The following is a 20,421-nucleotide window of genomic DNA, read 5'->3' on the forward strand; positions in this document are numbered from 1 at the left end:
ATTCACACAATCACATCTGAAGCCCAACACAAGAAACAGAACAACATGGATTGTGGCATAGAAAGTGCAGATGTATTTAAATCACCTAATAAAAACCACAGCAAAAAATGTTGCACCAACCCAGATGTGATGGTGCCTGTTTTGAAATTGAGTAAAACAAACAATGTATCAAATGCAACAGGTAAAGAACAAGATGGAACACAGAGTCAAGAAATACCAAGAGAAAAAACAACACACTTCATAATCTACTCTAATGCTTTTGGAAGAGGGATGGCTACAAAAACAAAGACCCTGACGACTCAAAAAAACATTAAAATTAAAGGCACAGTGAAACCTGGAGCAAGATCTAACCAGATCCTCACCAACACTGAAGGTTGCAGTAATCTGTTAAAGAGTGACTTTGCAGTTCTTACAGGTGGTTACAATGATGTTTACCATAATGAAACAGCTGCAGTAACAACAGCTCTGAACTTAACACTGGGCAAGTTAACAAATACAGATGTTATATTATTTAAAATACATCATTGCTAAAATTTAATTGAATCATCATGTGTAAACAGAGAAATAACCAAAGCTAACAAGTATTTTGAAACAATCTGCCAACAGTTTAAAATTTTAATGCTTTTAGATACTAAGGAATGACGTGATTGCAACCATCAACCCTCTGACAATTGTAACTGCTCGAAACTTGTCATACAAGACATGGTCAAAGCCTAGGCAGATTAGGAGAGACACTGCTGGCCCAAAAAATACTTAGTATGGCAAATAATAAATTATCTTGTATCAGCAAGTTAGAATATATGTGTCAAAACTCAGAACCAGATCACAGAAATGTATAAGGCTGACCAAGCCTGAAATGTGTTAGACTTGGTCAAAACAAAGAGCTTCAGAACATAATACAAAAGACACACTTAAATTAAATAATCAAACTAAGCCCAATGTAAGCAGTGTACCACTCTGCAGCAAAAATGAACTACTTTTGTTGCATATAAATGTACAAATCCAAAGAAACAAAGTCACTGAACTATACTACTGAGTTGAGGAAATTAAGTGTGACATTCTCTGTGTAAATGAACATTGGATTAAAAGTGCAAAAATAAGTTTATTTGTACTATTTGGCTACTCACTGGCAACAAGCTACTGTAGTCGAAACAATGCCCACGGTGGAGTGTTCATTTATATCAACAAAAATTTGAATCTAAAATATTTAGTCATAGACCTCACAAACCTGTCTGTTGGAGGGCTTCTTGAAATATCTGCCTTGGTTATACACTCTAAGAAACTCATTATTACAACAGTTTACCGATCACGAGCTTCTGATGTGGAGATATTCACAGAAAAACTCTCTCAATTAATCTTACTGACTGCCAAATACAAGCAATATAAAACATTTAGCACCGGAGACATTAATGTACATGTAAGAGTAAAGAGAAAAACTGTGGTACACATCCTAAATATCTTAACATCAATGAATTACTACTGCTTAAATGAAAAACTGACCAGAATGGAGGCATACCTTGACAATATAATTAGTATGTAAATAGTAATCAAGTAGAGTGGGATACTATCAGATTAGGACTATCTGACCATGATGGCATGTGGCTCAAAATTGGAAATCTGATTCTTTATGATACCAGGATGCTAACTATATATAGAGTTCTAAAGAAAGAGAACATTGAAATAATGAGAAATGTACTAAGTAGAATAGAATAGGGTAGAATACTAACCATTGACAAAGATATAAATGACAGCTTTTTTGCATTCATATCCAATATAAAAAATACATTAGACAGTAACTGCCCTCTTATTACTAAGAGATGTAACCCCGGCAATATGCATAAACCACCACATACAAAAAAAGTGGTACACCCCACACCTCAATAAAATCAGAATCCTTTTACTCATGCTGAAGGAAAAAATTTAAGGCAGTCAAGAAAACAACAATAGATATATAAACTTAAGGAAAATACACAAATCTGAAATTACAGCAGCAAAAATGAAAGCAAATGAAGAGCATATTTTAAATTCTAAAAACAAATGTAGCATTGCCTGTAACATAGTTCAAAGTTAGATAAACATGGGAAAGGAAGAAATCAGTAACCCAATTAATTGTAACACTCTCAATGAACACTTCATAAATTCAATGAATGCCCATGTACCAAAAAGTGATAATTTAACTGATGTGGAAGCTTTTCTTCTGCAACCACAGAATAAAACAGATAAAAGATTTAACTGGAGTAGAATACTGCTGCAGATATAAATAACTCTGTAAACCACTATAGATTCAGTAACTTTTTAATAAAGGACATAATTAAGTATATTAGAGCTGCTCTACTCTGCCTTGCAGATAAAATCCTTGATGATGGCATCTTCCCTAATTGCCTTACAATTACAGTTGCACTCACCATATACAAAAAGGTTGACAGGGAAACACCAGATAACTGTAGGCCAATGTCAATTGTCCCTATACTGGCCAAAATCATAGAGAGCTGTTCATACACACAAATTTACATGTATTTTGAGAACAATAAATTCCTTAATGACATCCAGATTGGATTTAAAACTAATCAATCAACAATAAAAGCTGTTGAAAGCCTGATAACTGAAATCCACAATGTTTTCAAAAGGAAACTGACCACCTTTGTAACACTCATAGACTTAAGCAAAGCATTTGATTCAGTACCACATGAGATAATTGTGGAAAAATTAGAATATTATGATATTGCAGACAAATCACTTAATTTTATTAAGTCATACCTAAATAACAGGCAACAGTTAGTACATGTGCACAGTGAAAGGTCAGAACTAATGAAAATTATGAGAGGAATTCCACAGGGCTCCATTCTTGGACCCTACCTCTTTATTGTCTATGTTAATGACTTCTCGAACTATATAACCTGCGAAAATGTCTTTTATGCTGATGATATGACCATGATCTCCACAGGCGAGAGTATGCAAGAGGTGGTAAAAAATAATGAACTTCTTGAAAAGTGTAAGATGTGGTGCATTGCTAACCAGTTACTGCTGTATAAACTGAGATATTCTGTCAGTAAAAGTTTATTAATGCTTTGCTATTATGCATTCTTTCAGTCACAGTTACAATATGAGATTCTGTTGCGGGGTATTTCAACAGGCACAAACTGTGTATTCAAATGACGAAAAAAGCAATTAGATGCATACTAAGATTGGGTCGAAGAGAAACCTGTAAGGAGCATTTCAGCCTATTAAACATAATGACCCTCCCAAGTTTCTGTGTGTATAACTGCTTAATATATGTAAAATAAAATACACAACAATTTACACATAGAATGAATTTACATTTGCACAGCAGTAGAAACAACTGCTTGCTTGACATACTGTATTCTAGGCTGTCACTGACACACAACAAACACAAACACCTAAGTCTGAAGTGGGTGGAGAGAGTGGGTTATATTGAGTATTCAGTTCTATTTTCAGGATGTTATAACATTTGAAGTTCAGTGTGGAGTTGAAACATGGATGTTATCTTCTATGTACACCGGACAGTCCCACTATCCTGAGCCTTACACTTGAATGATTCTGAAAGTTGCAGTTTATATCTGAGGGAAAAAAATCGCCTACTAAGAAGAACGAAGATTAGAGTTTATTTTCTCATGAAACACACGCATTTGCATTAAGTGATGTAGGGAGACCTCAGAAAACCTCAATCTGACTGGCAACATGGGGATCTGAACCGCTTCACTCATTAAAAACTCCTACTATTATCAGATATTAATGCACACATTATCCTTTGAGACACTGAATACACAGATGGTAACAGAAGCACTTGTTTTGAGAGAGCTGGTGGACTAGAGCTTCAATTGTGCTGAACACACTTCACACATACTGAGAGAGAGTGAACAGATGCAGCAACATTGGCATTGCTATTGTCTACAGAAGTATTTCCTAGAATATGCAGTTGTACTATGATGGTACACCCAGTGACCACAGTACTATTTACATAGAAACATTGAAAACAATGAACTACACAGATACAGACTCATAGGATCATATATATACCCTAAACTGAGTTGATTAAAACAAGCTAAGACAAATGGTAACTGCCTTTCAACTCAAGTAAGTAGAAGCTAGCACCAACTACTCAGTTCATGTTATGGCTGGGTAATTTCAGAGAGAAAAAAATGAAGGGTCACTTCAGTCTTGAACATTACAGACACTGTAGTTAGCAAATCCAAGGAATAGTACCAAAGCACTGAGGGGACTTCTACTAAAATACAATGTCTACACATGAATGTAGCTACAGAGAGCACAAAGTTTTCTTCAAGACAGAACAGAGTAAGAATTAATCACCTTCAACCACATATTGGATGAGATCTGAGAGGAACGTCATACAGACTCCTGTTGTGAAGCACTAAAACATCACTGGTTTAGTCAATGTTTTGGTGTGACAATGGGACGTATGAAGTGGGAACAGAGACAAACAGAAGAGTGTCTATAATGTAAACTCCTCTTTGTCATTAAACAAAACACAGATGAGGCACATCATCACAGGCTACAGCTAACCTTCAAGAGGCTTATAACTTGCCTTTATGCAACAAAAAGCCATTAGCAAAGGTAGAATGTAGGAATGTCCCTGGTCATGGAATTGTTTATGAAGAAGGGTCTATCATCCCTTCAGTAACAGGATTGTTAGGAAGAGAGCACAAGTTTGGGCTGGACAGTATGGGAAAGGAAACTGGACATATCCTTTTCAAACAAACTGTCCCAAATTTGCCTGAATTAACCTAAATCTGGGTAGCTGTGTGGTGAATTGAACCTAGGTCCTCTTGTATGTGAAATCAATGTATAGTGAAAACTTCAAAATAAAAGGGCACATGCACAATGTGGTTGCTACAAGACACATATATTTTTGAACAACATCAAAAGACAGAGGCACACTACACTGCATGGAGGTTACAGTAATATAAACATTTCACTTCAACACTTCCCCCAAAAGTTTATATTGTTAAATACAGTACTTAACACTTTCCACTTAATGATTTTATGTATTCAAGCCAAACAGGTAACACAGGTTTGTGAGAATATCTGCAGCTTGCTTATTGCCCAGTACATGCTTGATGGCTATCTGGCCTTCTTGAATTTTCTCGTGGATGTAGTGCATGTGAACATCAATATGCTTTGATCTCTTGTGAAATCCAGGATTTCTGGCTACTTTAATGGCACTTGCATTAGCAAGAAGAACAGGGACAATCTCCAGTAGTGAAATTTCTTCATGGAGCTTGGATAGCCATATTCCTTCTCTGGCTCCTTCACTGGCAGCCATATATTCTGACTTGGTTGTTGACAGTGATATACACTGTTGCCACTTACAAGCATAGGTAACCGCCCCTCACAAAACCTTGCAATCGGTCTGCTGCCTGAGCATCTTTTCTTTTCTTTTTTTAATTTACTTGATAACTGGTGTAATCAGCATTGTATGTATTTCTAGTCTTCCATTTGCATGGTTATCACACATTATACCTAATGGAACTGAACCTTTTATATACTTTAGAATCCTTTTTACCACAGACAAGTGATTTTCTTGAGGACTCCCCAAAAATTGCGACACATAGCTCACTACAATTGCTATATCAGGCCTTGTATCTACAGCCAACTACATAAGACAGCCATCTGCTTCTTGATAATGAGCATTAGTTGGTTTATCATTGGTCAATTCATCTGTCTCGCAGAGATCACTTGACTGGAGTTGACACAGGATTTGTCTCTGTAATGTTAAACCATCAAAGAATGTCTAAAGCATAAATTTCTAGATTAATCTCTGTTGATCTATTCTCATGACATAGAATATTAATACTTAAGAAATAGCCTATGGATCAACATCTCAAAGTCATCTTGAATTTCTCTTGGGGAAGCTTAAGACCCTTCTTCTTACTTGGTGATGTTAATCCATCAACATCATGCAGCACTACCACAAGCTGTCTTTGCAGTCTTCTCAATAGATCAGACAGAGATTTTTCCTTACTTGCTACAAGCCAAAGATTAATTAGAAAATCCTGTGAACCATTGTTTCAGCACCTTGGATATTGTTTTAGTCCGTGTAAACTTCTATGAAGCTTCCACACTTAAGAAGTCCCATCACTATCTCAGGCTGCTCCACATCTAACTCTTCATTTAAGAAGCCATTCAAAAAAGGAGATTTTACATCAGAATGTACCAAGTGAAGATGCCTGCTAACAGCAGTACTCAAAATAGATCCGACTGTATTGTAACTAGTAACAGGACTGAACATTTCATTATAGTCAATACCATACCTTCTTCTTGAGAAAATCCATGAACAACTAGTCTTGCTTTATAATGAAATTTTTTCATCAGATTCACCCTTAATTCTATAAATCCAGCTGTTTGTAATGGGTGATAGAGGTTCCAAAGTCCACATAGGAATTTCCTCCAATGAAGCCATTTCTTTCTCCATTGCTATTCTTCAGTAATCATGGTCTACAGAGTTTTGTTGTTTGTCTCTCAATTCTCTTTCACTATAACTTGCTTCTGTATGTCTTTTAAATACACTTGCGTCATCTTTATCATGATTCCTCAATTTTTAATTGCCCATATTGCTGGGGAGTAATACCATTGTCCTGGTTTTGTTGTGTTCAAAAACAACATCCTTACTCCAAATAACCCAAGTTTCTGATCCAGTCCACTCTCAAAAGCCATCAATGCCATTAGAATAACCAACAAAGATTTCTGGTTTCCGTTATGGTTCCCATTTCTTTCACTTTGCCTTCAGAATGCAAACAAAACACTTTGCTCCACAAATATGAGGAATATTTAGCTGTATAATCTATAAAGTCAATACCTCATAGAGTGTTCTGCCATTCACATGATTTGTGCCAGTTCTGGTCAACACATAAACATGGTTTAGAGCTAGTTCCACAACAGTTCTATTAGTATGCTTAGCACATCCATTCTGTTCTGGAGCGTAAGAATTTGTGATGGTGAGTTTTACACCATTTACTTTAATCAAATCTTTAATTTCAGTATTATGGAATTCTTGTCTGCCATTAGACTGGAATGCTTTTAGTAGCTGATCACAAAAATTCTTCACAATGCTCAACATTTCCGTAATCTTATCTGGAGTCTCATACTACTGCTTGAGAAAATACACCATGCATAATCTTGAAAAATCACAAGTAATGCAGAGAAATTATCATGCTCCTCCCAGCAATTTACACTCTGTAAGTCCCCATACAACAGCATGACTCACTTCTCCAGGTTCTGTGGAATGCTGCTGTCACGACTGACTACTGCTCCAATGCTGCTTCCCCGTAACACATGTCTTTCAAAATTCTTCACAAAGTCTTTAACTTCAACATGATGTTGCTTCATAACTGTTGCACATGGCGTTTATTCTGATGACCCAAGCATTCATGCCAAATTTCCAGAGATTCCTTTGACACAAGATTTACTTCAGAATTACAAGTATGAATTTGTTTTGTCACTCAAATCAGCCTCTTCAATAAGTTGCCAAAGCATATACCACACACTTTTACAGCGCTATTGTTTCAAAATTAACCCTTGTCTTTCAATGAATAAAAGTCTAATCCCTTGTCCAGAGCAGATGATACACAAAACACACTTCTTCACCATTCTGGAGTATACAAAACACTATCCATATGGCATAACATCTATTCTCCATTGACAAAAACGTCAAAATATTTAGTCCCTTTACTTAGTCTAACCAGTGCCCATGCATATTCGCAGTTGTTTGGAAACTTAGTACACAGCTCTTTTAGCCGTGTGATTCATCACTCCACAATCAGTGATCCGTGAGTCCTCATCCAATTCTGCACTCATTGCTTCACCAATGAAAGCCTGGTGAGACAGTTCACATTTATTTCGATCATTGACAGTTTTTTGTTTGTTTTTGACATTGGACACTTTTTTACAATGGCCAAATCCACCAAAACTGAAATTTTAGGCTTCTTTCTTTTCGTTTGTTAACTTTTTGTGTTTATTCGAGATGTAATATTCCTTCCACTATTCTCATCTGCATTTTTCATTTGTTTAATGCTGGTTTTGGTAGTGAACAGTGCAGCTAACTTGTCCCATCATTCCTCTCTCTGATAAGAACAACAAATTTCATCAGATGTTAACACATCCATTAAAGGCTTTAAGAGTCTGTTGATCTTCAGATCTTACCCACCATGACTGTTACAGACATTCATAAGTGTCATGCAGTGTGTAAAGCCATCACACCATTAATGATAATTCATCAGGTTTCACATGAATTGCTCCATTCAAAGAACCAAGTTTTCCAAATGAGTGAGATGTGTCACCATGTGATCGGCTGAACTCATGTGAAAATTGAAGAATTCTGACTGAACAGAATATGCAGCTTGCTCTGTTTTCTGCTCAAACATGACATGTAGCTTGTCCCACATGTCTTGTGCAACCAAGATTGCCATAACTTTTGCTTTGACAGTTCCGACAATGATCTGACTTCCACAATCAGCTTTCTGACACACATAATAAATTATGTACTGCAAACTTCTGTATGGTCAAATTTTCAGCCTCACACAGATTCTCATTACCATGGAAATCCATTGCAGCTACATAAGACATTTCAGATTTACAGCTGCAAAAATTCCACTGGAGAATATTCAGTAGTTGCTCATGTACACACAATACAAACCGTGCAAAATGCACAACAGATGCTAACGCACTTATGGCATCATGAAATGCTAAATTACAGTACCCAATTTGTTTCCTGAACCATGGACTGGGCCCATAACCTATTGCAGAAACTTTAAGAAAAATGGGCACAATATAAAGCACATGAACAACATGAATGTTGAAACTTCCTGGCATATTAAAACTGTGTGCCCGACCGAGACTCGAACTCGGGACCTTTGCCTTTCGCGGGCAAGTGCAAGTAGAGCACTTGCCCGCGAAAGGCATAGGTCCCGAGTTCGAGTCTCGGTCGGGCACACAGTTTTAATCTGCCAGGAAGTTTCATATCAGCGCACACTCCACTGCAGAGTGAAAATCTCATTCTGGAAACACCCCCAGGCTGTGGCTAAGCCATGTCTCCGCAATATCCTTTCTTTCAGGAGTGCTAGTTCTGCAAGGTTCGCAGAAGAGCTTCTGTAAAGTTTGGAAGGTAGGAGACGAGGTACTGGCAGAAGTAAAACTGTGAGTACCGGGCGTGAGTCGTGCTTCGGTAGCTCAGTTGGTAGAGCACTTGCCCGCGAAAGGCAAAGGTCCCGAGTTCGAGTCTCGGTCGGGCACACAGTTTTAATCTGCCAGGAAGTTTCATATCAGCGACAGTAAAAATCTCATTCTGGAAACACCCCCAGGCTGTTGCTAAGCCATGTATCCGCAATATCCTTTCTTTCAGGAGTGCTAGTTCTGCAAGGTTCGCAGAAGAGCTTCTGTAAAGTTTGGAAGGTAGGAGACGAGGTACTGGCAGAAGTAAAGCTGTGAGTACCGGGCGTGAGTCGTGCTTCGGTAGCTCAGTTGGTAGAGCACTTGCCCGCGAAAGGCAAAGGTCCCGAGTTCGAGTCTCGGTCGGGCACACAGTTTTAATCTGCCAGGAAGTTTCATATCAGCACACACTCCGCTGCAGAGTGAAAATCTCATTCTGGAAACATGAATGTTGCAACAAGGGACTTATACTTTAGAATAGCAACAAAAGACAGAGAAATGCTACACTGCATACAGATTACAGTAATACAAACACTTCATTTCAACACATTGTCTTACCACTTGACTAGCTCACATAGTTTAGTATTCATTTATAACTTTTTTCACCAATTGATACCATCGGTCATTTACTTTCTAATGGGACTATTAATTGGATAGTTACAAGACTGGCAAAGCTTCTGAAGTTTGATAAAAGACCATGGGTAGTTGTGTGTTAGATGTCTGAATATAGGTACGCAGTTGTCTGCAAATCTTAAAAGTCTGTTTTCCACATTGCTTCTCTTGTAAGAGTCAAGAACATCTTCAGTGTGACTGCTTGCTGGAAAGCAAAAATTTTTCATGCTTTTGCTTTGCTCACTTTATTTAATGAAAGGTTGTTATATGAGTGATAAACAGGTGTACCAGATAGTCAATAAACTGGTTCACAACCATGCATATGCATGGTTTATATTTCAGGCACTTTCAGTAACTTTTGTGGGATGCAACATGTGTACATTTAAATCATCATAGTTCCTGACACTGTATCCAGGAACCCTGAGATTACTGACAGGTATATGAGTGGGGTGCAGCCAATTGTGAAATAATTAAATGCGTTACCAAGGTTGGTTGATTTGGGGAAGGGGACCAGACAGTGAGGTCATCGGTCCCATCAGATTAGGTAAGGATGGGGAAGAAAATCTGCCATGCTCTTTCAAAGGAACCACTCCAGCATTTGCCTGAACTGATTTTGAGAAACCGTGTATGTGTGTGTGTGTGTGTGTGTGTGTGTGTGTGTGTGTGTGTGTGTGTGTGTGTACTTGTGAACAGTTGGGTGCATAATTTTGTGTCCATGGTTTGGGTTGGCTGCATAACATTTTTTGAAGTGATGACAAGTGCTTCCCTAACTGAGTGCAGTAGTGTAAGTGCAAGGGCAATACATTATTAGTAACTGCTAGCAAAATAATATACATGCTGCTGAAGCACTGTTTCTACAAATGGAAATACAAGAAATAGTTCTGCTTCTAGATATGTGTTGAGGCACTACTTACAGTTAGAGCTAGAGCTAGATCAAAGAGTAGCCTTCCAACAATGTATGACCAGTTAAAAAGTAAATTATAAATTAAAAAGTTTGCCACTGCAGGCAATTACAGATTACTGAATAGTACACTGCTGATCAAAAATATCCAGACACCTATTAGTGGACATTAATTGGGATGTATCCATCCTTCACCTTTTTGATGACACGATCTCTGCTGGTGTCTATTTTAGAGGTGTCTAAATGTCTGTAGGAGAATGGTACCCCATTCTTCTTCAAGAGCCAAAGCCAGAGAAGATAGTGATTTGGTCACTGAGATATGGAATGAAGTCAGACTGATGCATCAATTCAGTATCAGTCTGAAGAAAGTGTGAAAATGTAATAGATACTAACTAGTAGCAAGTGCACCAATATTCATTTGTTGTGGTAATTTTAACTATTTTCTTGTTCACTGTTAAATTAATGTGAGTTCTGTGATTAGTCTTTTTCTTTATGTAAAGTAAGCTTCTCTTGCATGTTTAGAGTAACAACACTATGTGGAAGTATACTGTGTTGACAAAGAAACCCATAAAGAGAAAGCTGGTGGAAGAAAATAAGACAAATCTTGCCACAACACAGTATTTGTAGCATCATCTTCCTTCACTTATTTTCATTTTATGAAAGACAAATATTTTGTTAATTTGGGAGTGGTAACAGTGGCAGTCAGAATAAAAATAATAAATAAATATGTCACTGTAGGCTTTCCTGGCGTAAACTATTGATTAAGGTTTCTCGGGTCTCCTGCCGCCGGGTGGTAGCGTTGATATCTCACGACTTTTCGGGAAGTGTCATACTACCCATCTTCTGGCGAAGTGTCGAGATTAGCGGAGAATGGGCTATTTATATGTGCGGTCACCCCCCCCCCCCTCTACTAGACCTCAGGTGGCTGCGGTGGACCAGCGGCGACTACCAAGGGAGGACCTACTCATGAGCTTTGACAAGACGTCGCTTTTCACGAAAGTGCCCTTTCAAGACTCCTTGGCACTTTTAGCCCAGCACTTTGAACCACAAACAGTCAGCTTCTTCGAACATGCACTAACAACCACCTACTTTCAGTGCAACAAGGAATTCTTCGAGCAGATCGACAGTGTGGCCATGGGCTCCCCATTGGCTTCTGCGATTGCAGACCTCTATATGGAACATTTCGAGGAGGTGGCCCTTGAAACTGCCTGACAGAAACGAAAGAACTTCTTCCACTATGTCAACGGCACTTTTGTCGTTTGGGGACATGGCAAACAGGCGCTAGATGAGTTTCTTGAACACCTCAACAGCATCCATCCGAACATCAAATTTACAATGGAAATGGAGGAAAATGGACGCCTCCCCTTCCTTGATATTTTAATTAAGAGGAAAGCGGATGGTTCACTAGGCCATGCAGCACATTGAAAGAAGACACACAAAGACGTACATCTTCATGCAAGCCAAAGAGTACTGATCACCTGCTACATAGGGTGCGTGCCGTCTGTGACAAAGACCTGCAACACCTGAGGGAAGTCTTCGACCAAAATGGCTACAGTGAAATGCAGATTGACAGCGTGCTTAAAAGGAAGAAGGAGGCAGTGAGAAACCCGGGATGATGAAGAAGAAAACTACTCGCGTTTCTTCCATATGTCGTTCCGCTCTTGGCCAAAATTGCATGACTTCTGGGCAAATACAACATCAAAACCATTCTTCGACCACCACTGAAGATGAGGGAGCTCCTGGGTTCTGCCAAAGATGCGCTGAACCTGAACACACCAGGAGTAAACAGCATACCATGCGAATGTGGAAAACAATACATTGGGCAAACACAGTGCTGCATATCTAAACGCTGTGAAGAACATATCAGATGTGTGTGACTAGATCACACAGAAAAATCAGCCACAGCAGAACACAGCATCAATAAAGAACACACCTTCAACTTCAAAAACACGAAGGTACTGTGCCGAGCATCTGGCTTCTGGGAAAGCGTTATCAAAGAATCCATAGAAATAAGGATTCATGACAATCTGGTCAACAGAGATGAGGGATAACTACTCAGCACAGCATGGAACCCTGCGATAGCGGCAATCCGTCAGAAGCGCGCCCGTCAACGTTCTTCGCCATGGATGCAGACAGAATGCTTACACTGAGAACCGAATGTGGCCACTGAGGGCGACCGCCATCCCCACCACCGCGCGCACACTGCTGGTCCACTGCAGCCACCTGGGGTCTGGTGGAGGGGGGCGGTGACTGAGCATATAAATAGCCCACTCTCTGTGAATCTCGACACTTCGCCAGAAGATGGGTAGTATGACACTTCCCGAAATGACATGAGATACCAACGCTACCACCCGGCTGGAGACCCAAGAAACCTTCATCAATAATAAATAAATGTTTACCTGTGAACTTTTACTACCAAAAGGTTGTAATAAATCAGGTAGGAGAACATATTTAAGTTTGAGCATCTTGATCAATTTATCTAACCTAGTTTCATTCACATTTACACTTATTTTAAAGTGTCCTACAATAAATATAAAGAGGAAAACAACTGTGATAAATGACTGCAAATTTCAGGCATAGCAACAGATAGTGGCTGGGGTGCAACTCAAGAGGATGGAGCGCCTTCTCAATTTCTGTATAAAGTACAGGTACCAATAATGACATCAGATATGTGCCTAGAGTATTACGGTGAAGATTTTGATACAAACATCCTACTGTGTGCTGGTTACCCTGATGGAGGGAAGGATTCTTGCCAGGTAAATACCAGATTTTAAGAACTCTATACAAGTAACACCTCCAAATAGTCGAAACTGTAAACTGAAGATGCAGGAGTGACCATTCATAAATAATGAAAGGAGTTTAAAAAAATCACAATATAGCTGAGGTCTTCAGTGGTCAATAGGCACATAAATAAGACTGGAAGTATTGCTTTGTTTTCAACAATGCTGTTCTTCAGAGCTAACTAAAGCAAAATTCACACAGATATATTCATACATATATGCACACACACACATGCACCTGTAGGGAGGGATTGAGAATTTACATTTTCATACCAGTCGGTTTATTCAACAATAGAAATAAATCAGAATCTGACTGTAATGAAGAAAGCAGAACTGAAGATATAAAAATATAATGTTGACTTTGAAAATGCATATTTTGGTGCAAAATCATGTTTCAAGTTGTACATAAATGTAAGGCAAGAAACAAGTAGTATCAAAAATACTCCAAAGTGAACTGAAATTATACTTCATTGCTACCTCCTTTTACAAATTCCTTTCCTGTAATGAGGAGTTGTAAAATAAGTATTTATCTATTTTCAGTACGTAGATAACTGTGTAGCAGGAATCATTATTTGTGTACTAACATAACTGTGAAGTGTGCAACGTACATAAATAGAAGGTGGAAAGAATAACTCAAAAAGCAGTGCTTGTGTTAAAACTTTCTGTCAATTAAAACTGTATGCCAGGTTGGTACATGAACCCAGAACACTGCCTTTTATAGGTGATGGTATTACCACCTGAACTACTCAGGCATAGTTAATGATAAACCTCACAGTTTCAATTCTGATACCTTCAGAACATGAGTTTACAATTCTTTTTATTAACCCAGCTCGTATTTTATAGCAGTTCTGGTTAATTACATTCTGGAATGTATTTGTTTAATATTGTCTGTAAATCTAACATTCAACTTCTCAGTGCAAAAGACATTGTTATTGCTAGGGTCATACCTCAATAACTTTGAGTTCATTAATATTCAACTACAAGGTTATCAGTTAATAAAATAACTATCATCTAATAAAATAATACCCTCAATTATGAAAAAATAACAAGATGCTCTATTTATTCACTGGCAGCATGACATACACATACGTGATCTTAAAGACAACACACTACCAACCACCTGACTATTTATGTTTCAGAAAAAGAATAGACAAAGGACATTCATGATTCAATTAATAGGTCCCTTAAGTTCTCAGTCATATGGCACAAGTCTAGGAAATGGTAGTCTAGCTACTCACGGAATCATCAAAATAAATGGTTCAAGGCTTCCCGCAGTATCCTGCTACTAGTGCATATAAGTGTGAGTGCGCCAAGTGCAATATTGCCATGTGTGTGTACTTAAATCAACCACCAACCATATCGGTGCAGGCTGACCACTAGAGGTCACTTGTAGGAAAATCGCACATAGCACAGTCTCCGCCCGCCTGTCTACAGGCAGCTTCTATGAGCAACTTACGCACATGTTTGTACCAAGCAGCACTGACTCACTCTCACCATGTCCTTTTAGTTTGTGCTGCTTGTTTTGTGTATTGCTTATGTTGCACCTTCTGTATGATTATTTTGTCTCATTACTTGTGGAGTAATGAGACGCTTATTTCCATTATTGTTCAGAGGGCTATGAATAAAGCCATATTTGTGTTATTTGGATGTGTTTCATGTATTACTTAGTTTCTACTTGACTGGTGATGAGTTTGTAACAGTTTCTGTGTGTGCAGTCTTTAAGTTCGAATTCACAAGGTTTAGTCATTATGGATGCTGTGCTACCGGCCCTGATTCAACAGCTTACTTCAATAGCAACCACTTTGTCGGCATCTGTTAACAGATAGGCTACTGTTCCACCAGTCTAACCAACCACTTTTTCTCCATATGATGATTCATCTAAGGATTCAGAAGCTTATGAAAATAAGACTTGGACAGCATTTTTTGGCCTTCGATGTGACAGACTCAAATTTGTGCAAAGCCTTTATCCTCTCTTGAAGGTATATCAATTACTGTGTCAAGATTGCCCCTTTACAAGAATCAGTAGCTCTTACTTTTCATATGTTCAGTTAATTGTCGAAATACCATTGCAAATGAGTGCATGTCATAGTGGTACAAACTGAATTCACCGATGCCACAAGAAACCAAACCAGTCATACAGGGCCAGGGTAGCCGTGTCACTTTGTTACTGATGCCCATAATGACTCTTATCCAGATACTAAAGTGCGCGACGCAATTATCTATTGAGCTCTGGACAAGGAAGTGCTCCAGCAGACTTTACTTTGTGGCAGAAGTTTTGCAAGTAGCACAATCTTTTGAAGTTTCTCAGGCAGCAGGGGGACCAAATTGAAGCATGGGGCGATGTGACCACTAGGATGACAGATGGCTTGCATGAACTGTTGGAAAAAAATATCAGGTGGCCAGTGCTTTTCTAAAATTGATTTGTCTGAAGTGTATCTGCAGGTTCCTGTGGACAAAGAGCCTCAGCGAGTTCTGGTTTTGAATGATCCTTTTGGTCTCTGTCAGTATTTGCGCTTTCCTTTTGGTGTTTGCTATTTTAAAATGATTTTTAGAGCAACTGACTAAGCCTGTCCCAGGTTGCATTAATTAACTGGATATTATTGTTGCCACGGGCTCCTCCAGAGGCGATCACTTGAACAATTTGTGCACCTTATTTTCTGTCTAAGAGTCAGCAGTCTTATGGTGTAATCTCACAGTATCTCAGTTTTTTCCATCTTCCACTGTTTTATTTGTGGTTCAAGTTATTGCAGGATGGGGTACACCCTCTGCCAGACCTCATCTTTGCTGTTACACTTATGCCTTGCCCCTCGTCCATGAAGGAGTTTCATGCCTCTTTAAGAAAGATGCCTATTAACATAAATTCCTGCCATGGGTGGCCACATTGGCCTACCTGTTGCATGCATTGTTACACAAGAATGTACCTTTTTTTGCTGGAGCCTAGACTGCGAACATGCTTCTCAAATGTTGAGATCCAAACTACTCTTGGCTCCTTGTTTAGCTACATTCTCTATGGACCAGCACATAGTTTTGGTAACTGATGCCTCACAGTATGGCCATGGTGTGTTCCTAGCTCACCAATATGCCAATAGCTTTGAACGACCTGTTGCTTTTTCCTCTAAATCCCTAATTCTAGCCCCGCAGCTTTACTCGCAGGGTGGAAAAAGAGGCTCTTGTCATAGTCTATGCTCTCCATAAATATCATATTTTTTGTATGGATCCAAGTTTTGCCTTATTACTGACTGTAAACCTTCTTTGTTTAACCCTCACACTTCCTTGCCTGACAAGATAGCACACCACGTACAACGCTGGGCACTATCCTTCTGTTGCCACCATTACAAAATATATTTTCAACCTACATCTAAATATTTATAATAATAATAATAATAATAATAATAATAATAATAATAATAATAATAATAGCAATATAGGAACAATTTTAGAATAAAAGTTGAAAAGTGGGAGGTTAAACCAGAGACAAAAGCACCGAGAACCGGAACAAAATGGAGCGAAGAAAGAAGAACTAAATTTTCGCAAACAATGAAAAACTGGTGGGCAAATAAAAAGAATAAAAAGAACCAGAAGACCAAGAAGAACGGAAAGTGAACCAGCTTTACTTAGCGTCTTCCACATGGGAGCTTTACGACTAATAATAATAATAATAATAATAATAATAGCTTTATTCAACATCAAATGGTACACTGCACATGTACAAAGAAACAGTAATGATTAAAGTTATTTGTACAATACACAAGACACATTCTTCTGAATATGTCATTAATTTACAACAAAATTACAATAAGATGTTAACTGATTTCTATTCACATAATTTCACAAAGCATTTGTTGTTCTTCATATAAGTATGGTACTCTTCTAATGTGTAGAAATGGTGTTTTACTAAAAAAAATTTAAGCTGATGGCTTAGGAAGAGCCATGACTGCACTAGGCAGTGCATTAGCTAATTTTATACCTGCGCACTGAGGCCTCTTTTCGTAAAGTGCTGTTCTGTGGCTGCCAATGTAAAATCTTTCTTTATTTCTAGTATTATACTGGTAGAAATCTGAAGAAGTGTTTGGGTGCAGTCTTTTCACAAGCAATATGGCTTTTAGAATGTATGTGTTTACAACAACCTCTGTTTTTGGAAACAAGTTGCGACAAGATTCCCTATATTTTGCTCCACAGATTATTCTCACACCCCTTTTTTGAAGAATGAGTAGCTTATCTATATTAGCTTTGGTTGTTGCCCCCCAAATTTAAATACCATAGTTCAAGTGAGAGGCGAAAAGAACATGGTATGCAGTCTTTCAATGCAAGTGCCTTGTCCCCCCACCCCCTCCCCCTTCCTGTGGGTCCTGATCCTGACTTTGACCATGAAGAATTGCTTTGCTTCCATCTTGATATTGAAGTGCAAGCCATGGTCAAGGGTTTCCCAATAATGAGTTCACGCATAGCAGCTGCCATTGCCGTCGACCTGGTTCTCCGCCAGATGGTTCAGTTTGTTCATCAGGGTTGGCCAGATAAACTGCAGTGTCAGGTTTTGAACACCCTGTGCAACTACTTTTCCTTATAGTATCGCTTCTTTGTTTCTGACAGTGTTTAGCTGTTGCCCACGGAAGACCTCTCTGTTAGAGCATTCCTGTCACATTATGGCACAAGATTCTGCACAGGGTCACTGGGAAGGTTTTCACAGTAAACTGTTAGCTAGGAGTCATGTTTTTTGGCCAGGGATTGATGGCAAAAGTGTTCAGTTTTTTGCAGTTTGTGAACAGTGTGCCTGACAACAGGAAATTCCCAGAGCGCGTCTGTCCCATGGCCGGCTTCAAGCATACATATAGGCTTTGCGGGTCCCTTCTTGAATTACTATTGGCTTTGGTTGTGGATACATTTTCCCAATATCTTTACATTCTCCAGCATATGTCAATGTCAGCTGAGGTCACAATTCATGCACTTTTGAGGGTTTTTCCAGTTGAGGGGTTGCCTTGTGCCTTAGTTTCCAATAATGGTCCCCAGTTTGTTTCTCACACTATTCAATTGTTTTGTTCCTGCCACAGCATCATGTTAGGGCTCCGCCATTCCATCCTCAATTAAATGGTGAATCAGAATGACAGTGTGTATGTTCAAGTCCCTAATGGAAAAGTTTGTTGTGAATTCTTCACTGAATAATGCCCTTCTTCTTTTTCTGAACACCTATCACTTCACACGTGGGGGAGCAGAGCCTGGCTGAGTTTCTTCACAGAGACAGTCACACATGCTCTTCAATCTTCTTTGGCCTGAGCCACACCTGCCACAGTCGGGTTTGTCCAGCCACTATGTGCCAGGATTGCCACTGTGGTTGAGAGGGTTTAGTCACAGGCCCAAATGGATACCGGCCACTGTTGAACACCACTAGGAACACCGTCTTTGTGACATCCATATAGCCACATCTATTGATCAGTTGCACTCCTGCTCCCTGCCAGAAGCAGCTGCCGCGTCATGGGTGCGGCTCCCATTGTCACAGTCTGCCTTGCCACCTTCTGCTTCAAGCCCATCATCACCTGCTGTGGAGATGCCCCATCCCATTGGCTGCCGCCTCCACATGCAGTGCCCTGGAGTTCCAGCCTCCTGGTGCCAGTCCTTCTCAGGCTTCAGGTCCGTTGCCAGAGCCGCTGTTCCAGTCAGGCTGCATCCAGTGGCCCCCTCGCCATCATTGCCGGTAGATCCATCTCCATTCCGTACTGAGACCTGTCTGCTGATGATGACACAGAGGTGGTAATGGCATCCTCTTTCCTTTTGCTGTCATTGGGTTCCAAGCAGGCCCATCCCCCTTGGGCATGCCCATGTCTCTGCTCGTTACAGCCATATGCTCTGGTGCCCGATCGGCGCATCATTCCAGCCCCACCATCAGCACCAGCTGCCACCACTCTGGATATGTCTCCTGTTGGGTTGCCAGCATCTCCTCCATCACTTGGGCGGCCTTTTTGCATGAGGAAGAGGTGTGCTATATCCTACTACTAGTGTGTGCAAGTGAGTGTCTGCTGAGTGTCATGTCACCACGTGCATGTGTTTAAATTAGTCACCAACTTGTCAGTGTGGGTTGACCACTAGAGGCCAGGACATGGCCAGCGCACATATGACATGGTTTCCACCAAGGCATCTACCAGCAACTTGTGCATATACACACACATAGCGGCACCAACTCACTGTCACTACATTTATTCTGATTGTACCACTCACATCAGTTGTTCTGCATATCACTTATGTTGGACCTCTTATATGACTCTTTTGTCTTGTTAGGTGTGGAGTCACAAGAGGTTTATTTCTGTTATTGTTTCAAGGTTTATGAATAAAACCATGTATGTGTTACTTGGACTGGTTTTGTCTATTACTTGGTTGCTACACTTCCTCTTTATTCACCGTAAGTTCAATGTGTTGATGATTAATAGACCCCAGCCCTTTTGGAATTCCTTTCCCCTCAACCACAAACCTTTTGGTTAGGCAAAAGGGAATAGTTCTGAGTCTGGCTGTTCTGTGCCCTCCCTGTGAAGGGTCCCAAGACCTCTCACTGACTCACTACTTACAGTTAAGTCAGTAGTGGTGACAGGTCTCATATTTCCTGGAGAGGAGATGATATCCATGGTAGAGGAAAATATCTGAGATATCTTTGGTGTCTCCTGTTTGTCAATTACCCAGCCAACACTCCCATTTGTAGTAGTTTCCAATAACTTTGCAATTGTCAGGACAGTTTCAGCTGTTTGTGAATAGTAAGTGATTTATGCATACCCATGAACAGCACTTTACTGTGGGCATGTAAGGTGGCTGTGTGTTACATACACCTATTCTCTATTTGAAATATCTTTGCTCATGGGAAGTACTTGAACGAACTATACTACACAAGCTGACAATATTCAGAGAGTGGTAGTGCAGGAATCATGTGGTGTTGATAACTCATTGCCTTCCTCTGCTCTGTCT

At 39.5% G+C, this 20,421-nt stretch overlaps 1 protein-coding gene across 2 annotated transcripts in view; it reads left to right on the forward strand.

The window, feature by feature from the left end:
* Positions 1 to 20,421, forward strand: part of LOC126266870 (trypsin-1-like) — a 173,300-nt gene that overhangs the window by 143,967 nt on the left and 8,912 nt on the right. Inside the window, exon 7 of one of the 2 annotated variants that reach the window (XM_049971504.1) lies at positions 13,271 to 13,452. The exons of the other annotated variant lie outside the window; for it this stretch is intronic. Coding sequence (XP_049827461.1) covers positions 13,271 to 13,452 — 182 coding nt within the window. The remainder of the gene's footprint in view (positions 1 to 13,270; positions 13,453 to 20,421) is intronic. 2 annotated transcript variants of the gene reach the window in all.

This window comes from Schistocerca gregaria, chromosome 1, assembly GCF_023897955.1.
Source record: "Schistocerca gregaria isolate iqSchGreg1 chromosome 1, iqSchGreg1.2, whole genome shotgun sequence".
Lineage (NCBI taxonomy): Eukaryota > Metazoa > Arthropoda > Insecta > Orthoptera > Acrididae > Schistocerca > Schistocerca gregaria.